The sequence below is a fragment of the Macrosteles quadrilineatus genome, unplaced genomic scaffold (genome assembly GCF_028750875.1).
Source record: "Macrosteles quadrilineatus isolate MER2022 unplaced genomic scaffold, UCM_ALF_1.0 Scaffold_7__1_contigs__length_78375512, whole genome shotgun sequence".
In the NCBI taxonomy this organism is placed as follows: Eukaryota; Metazoa; Arthropoda; class Insecta; order Hemiptera; family Cicadellidae; genus Macrosteles; species Macrosteles quadrilineatus.
The window spans coordinates 39,392,115-39,397,207 of record NW_026542600.1 but is presented as its reverse complement, the minus strand read 5'-3'; the positions used below and the strand labels follow the sequence as shown (position 1 = coordinate 39,397,207).

The 5,093-nt window shown below is 39.2% G+C and overlaps 1 protein-coding gene across 1 annotated transcript; it reads left to right on the top strand.

Annotated features, from left to right (window-relative positions):
- Positions 1 to 1,090: 1,090 nt before the first annotated feature.
- Positions 1,091 to 3,865, top strand: LOC128998930 (uncharacterized protein K02A2.6-like). Its single transcript, XM_054425287.1, has 3 exons — positions 1,091 to 2,402; positions 3,270 to 3,392; positions 3,672 to 3,865. The coding sequence occupies exons 1-3, from the start codon at positions 1,091 to 1,093 to the stop codon at positions 3,863 to 3,865; spliced, it is 1,629 nt and encodes a 542-aa protein (XP_054281262.1).
- The last annotated feature ends 1,228 nt before the right edge of the window (positions 3,866 to 5,093 follow it).

Below are 5,093 nucleotides of genomic sequence, written 5' to 3'. Positions count from 1 at the left end.
ATAGAAAAAGTAGAATCTCCAACTGACTGGTGTGCACCAATAGTACCAGTACTCAAGCCCAATGGTAGTCTACGTTTGTGTGTCGATTACACTGAACTTAATAGGAATGTTAAACGGCCAAAGATAATACTACCAGATGTAGAAGAAACTCTAGGGCAAATTGGGCGCTCTAAAATATTTTCAAAACTAGATGCCCAGTCAGGGTTTTGGCAGATAAAAATATCACCTGACACAGCTAAACTAACTTCTTTTATTACTCCATTCGGAAGATTTTATTTCAAGAGATTACCCTTTGGCATTACAAGCGCACCAGAGTTTTTCACTACACAGATGTTTAAACTTTTAAATGGTATCGATGGGGTATTATGTCACATGGATGACATACTTATACATGGCCGAAAACAAGAGGAGCATGATTACCGGCTCACTCAAGTATTAGATCGCTTAAAAAAAGCAAAGGTTGTACTGAACAAAGAAAAATGTTCTATTTCCCAAACATCTGTGAAGTTTCTTGGAAACCTGATCGACTGTGATGGTATCAAGGTCGATCCTGATTGTATACGAGCACTCGAGGAACTTCCCCCTCCTAAAGATATTGCGGGAGTTCGACGATTAAATGGTATGTTGAATCAACTGAACAAGTTCATTCCAAACTTAGCTGGTAAAACTGAATCATTCCGTGAGCTTACTAGAAAGAATAGACAATTTTGTTGGACAAGTCAACATCAAGAAGCCTTATCAGACATTATACAGACCGTCAATGAATCAATATCTTTAACTAAGTATGATGTAAATGCTGAAGCTATTGTTATAGCCGATTCATCAGCATATGGATTGGGTGCAATGTTACTTCAGGTTGAAGATAAATCTCCCAAAGTAGTGATGTTTGCTTCAAGGACCTTACAGGACTGTGAAAGACGATATGCCCAGATAGAAAAGGAAGCTCTTGCATGTGCATGGGCCGCAGAAAAGTTTTCTAAGTTTTTAGTCGGAAAAAAATTTAGAATCCTAACAGACCACAAACCATTAGTTTCGCTCCTTTGGAAGCAAAGACCTAGACACAATACCAGCTAGGATTCAGAGATTCAAAATGCGATTGATGAAATTTGACTACTCCATCGAACACATTCCTGGAAAAGAAATGTTTACAGCAGACACATTAAGCCGAGCACCGATCCCAGATTCTACAGATGAGTTCACAAAAGAGGTAGAGGCACACATTAAGGTAATATCTTTAAACTTTCCAGCAACACAGTCAAGATTGGAACAAATAAAGAATGCCCAGATCCTGTGTGAAGAATGTCAGATGTTGGTGAAATACACAGAAAATGGATGGCCTAAATATAAGAAGGATGTGCCAGAGAGTATGAGAAAGTGGTATACCTTTAAAGACGACCTATCTATAATAGAAAACTTGATATGTTATAAAGAAAGAATTATTATCCCATTTGAACTTAGAAAAGATATCATTAATAAACTGCACGATGGTCATTTCGGGTCTACACGCACAGTCCTCCGAGCGAAACAATCTGTGTTTTGGCCAGGAATTACAACTGAGATACATAACTTGATTGAAAATTGTGACACTTGTGCTAAACACCAAAACCAAAAGTCAGAAAAAATGATTCAATCAGACACTCCTGACTATCCATGGCAAAGAATAGCAGTTGATTACTTTGACTTTGTGAAAGGCAAATACTTGGCTGTTGTGGACTATTATTCACGGTACTTGGAAATGATAAATGTGTCCACAATTACTGTAGATGAACTAATCAAGAAGATGAAAGCCTGTTTTGCTCGACATGGGATCCCTGAAATCGTAATTTCTGATTCTGGCTCACAGTTTACAAGCTCAGAATGGAGAGCCTTTGCAGCCGATTTTGGGTTTAAAACTATTTGTTGTAGTCCCTTACACCATCAGGCAAACGGTGAAGCTGAAAGAGCAGTCCAAACGCTTAAAAAGATGCTTACAAAGAACAAAGACCCCACTCTTGCATTACTGGAGTACAGGTCAACACCAGGTCCATCAGGGTACAGCCCTTCGGAATTGTTGATGGGAAGAAGACTAAGAACCCGACTACCGTCATTGACTAAAGATCTCAAGCCTAAAATGGTAGATCACAAGACATTTAGAGAATTGGACAAACTATATAGAGCAACTCAAGCAGATTACTTCAATAAACGGCATGGAGTGAGAGATGAAAAGCAATTCACTATTGGATGCAACGTGTATATTCCTGATAGGAGAGAAGATGGGAATATAGTTAATAAAGTAGCTCCAAGATCATACACTGTTAAGACAAACGAAGGCATGTTACGTCGCAACGGGGTAATGCTAAGACAACTACAACCCAAAACATCTGATGACCCTGGAACTGAGCCTAATTGTTTTTCCTCATTTGGTAGACAAATAAATCCACCAAGAAGAACATGTCTTTAAAAAAAGGGAATAGAAGATGTCATATGTTTGTTGTTCTTTAATATTTATTTAGTTATTATTAAAATCATCTGGAGATTGTTTTTGTATTGTATTTACAAATAATTCAGTTGGTAACATTTTATTCCTGAGATAAAAATTGTTAATCAATATAAAACTTCTTTATTTGACAAAAACGTTGTAATTTGTTTCAATCAACTGTGATGCTTTCTCAAGCTGCTGATTGTTGTAAATTTGATTAGTCTGCAGGTTTGCTGCGCCAGGGGTATTTATTTTTAAAAACAGCCATTTTAGATAGTTAAATTTTAAAAAAAACGATAAGATTTTCAATAGAAGACAAATCAAGATCTGTCTTTAAAATTCATCTTGATGTTGAAATCACTTGAAACAAAGCAATAATTGCCATGTATTAAATTTATATAATATTGCAGATGAATTTTCCTAAGGTGAATTATTATTTATTGAATTATGTCGCACAAACTCGATGAAAATTACATTAGTGTGCCAGTGTGCGGTGGTTGGGAATAGTCATGATACGAGTTCATATCCCGTCAATCAACAATGGATTTCATCTATGTGATAATGCAGCAAATGACCTGCAGTCCTAGCCTGAAATTATGTGTAAAGCATTTCCCGGGCTAGAGGTTGGAATGGTGGGACATCAAATTGGTTGGAACTCAGTTGGGCATCAGTAGTTATTTTTTAAATTTTTTGGGGGGGTTGAGAAGGTAAAAATGCATTTACGCACACTGAGATGCTAATGGCCTCTCAGTAGTATCTAGATCGACCTTCTTAGCTCAAATAAGTGGCCTCCGTGAACTGCTTTACACAGTTCCAGGTTCCCTCCCCCTGGAGCTGGAGCATGGCTCTAACGATGTTGTCGGGAGTAATTTTAACACCGATCTCAGAGATCAAGGAGGCTTGGCGGACATGCCACCTGTTGCAAAAGAAAAATGTGTGCTCTGCCGTGTCTGCAATGCCGGGACAGTAGAGACAGTCCGGGCTGGCAGCCTCCCCATTCTCTGCTAAAAGGCCCGGAAGCCGCAAGTACCCGTGACCCGACAAAAACTGAGACACAAAATACCCGACTTCACCATACTCCCGTTCTACCTATGGTCAGATGCATGAGCCTTGCGGTCCAACCTCCCCGAGACTCGGCGTCCCATTCAGGATGTCAATGGTTGAAATTGCGGCCGCATTCTTCTCTGGCAGCAGTCACTCTGTCTACTTCCAGGTACGGTATCCTACGGTAGATCGCCTGTCGCTCCCACACGAGATGGAAGACGGGGATGTCACCGGCTTGGAGACCGTGCAGTAGGCGGCAGCAACTCGCAAGGCCCCTCAACGCCGAACGCGGGAGAGCCTGTCACGGAAGACACGCCTCTCCAGCACATGGGCCCAGACCTCAGCACTGTACAAGAGTACTGATTGGACCGCAGACTTCAAGGAGGCAGCGTTTACAGGAGCAGGGACCGCCGACCTTTGGTATAAGCCTACTAAGGGCAGAAACTCCCTTAGCGGCTTTGTCTATGGTTCTTGATCTGTTCGCCCGGAGGCATCTATCAATCGTGGGCAGTAGTATTGGCGATAAACATTTGGGGCCATTAATGTGGATGCTCATCGTTCAGAAAAAACAACCCAGGCGTTTTAACATTTTTATTATTATGAAAATTGCTTTATTGTTGAAGAAACTAACTGATCATCTATCAATAAAAATGTGGTAGTCTTTTGTTCCATACTTTTAATCTGTATTGGAACTAATAAAATAATTTTGCTACCATATGTTATATATATACCGTTATATATATGTTATATATATACCGTTATATATATGTATGTATATACCGTTATATATATGTATGTATATATAACGGTATATATAACACCATAGAGGAGTAAATTTTATCTAAACTGTCATGATAATATCGTAGAAAAGGCCTAGGCACAGGTACAGTATCACATAAAACTTAATTTATTTGGAGGAGTTGCAATTAACTAACAACGTTAGGCGGTTAGGCCCACTGACTCTGCAGGCGATGGCGGTCAAAACTGCGAGAGTTCTGCGTTACCGACAATGCCCTGAGCGTGCATTGTGGAGATCTCTAAATAAATTGAGACGTAGGGAGTCTACCAGTTGCTCGACAATTTACTTCGTCGTCAGGCCACTTGAACGTATTTTTAAATTAAACAGATAAATACGAAAAACTTAATCAAAAACTTAACTTTAACATTTAAAATTGGTTACATCTTCATTTGTAAGTATATATTATGTTGAACGTGATTTATTTAAAAAAATTTCCCTTTCAGAAAACGAACCCAGCAGTATGAGCAAGTGACATTACGTATGAATATGATTTCCTTTCCTTCTTTATAGTTTGTGATCGAAAGTATTTCTCATAAAATAGTTCTTATAATAGGTAGGTAGGACTATTGTTATTCGATAATAGATTACTATTTGATGAGTTGTTCTGTGAAGAGGCTACCTACTACGAAGCAATAAAAAAGACATGTGTGGCGGAGTTTGCTTGGAGCCGTGTTCAACGAAACTACCGAATAAATTCAGAAATGATTCTTCTCGTTATAACTGCAAACACGACAGATTTTTCGTTGAACAGTCACAACGAGTCCAGTCCAGTTTGAGCAAACGCTGACTTCC

What these genes read in the sequence shown, in the direction of transcription:
- LOC128998930 (XM_054425287.1), top strand. Translation starts at nt 1,091, where the DNA reads ATGCGATTGATGAAATTTGACTACTCCATCGAACACATTCCTGGAAAA. An exon ending in TAATTGTTTTTCCTCATTTG is followed by an intron (nt 2,403 to 3,269) that starts GTAGACAAATAA and finishes TGCTTTACACAG; the next exon opens with TTCCAGGTTCCCTCCCCCTG. An exon ending in ACCTGTTGCAAAAGAAAAAT is followed by an intron (nt 3,393 to 3,671) that starts GTGTGCTCTGCC and finishes GTCTACTTCCAG; the next exon opens with GTACGGTATCCTACGGTAGA.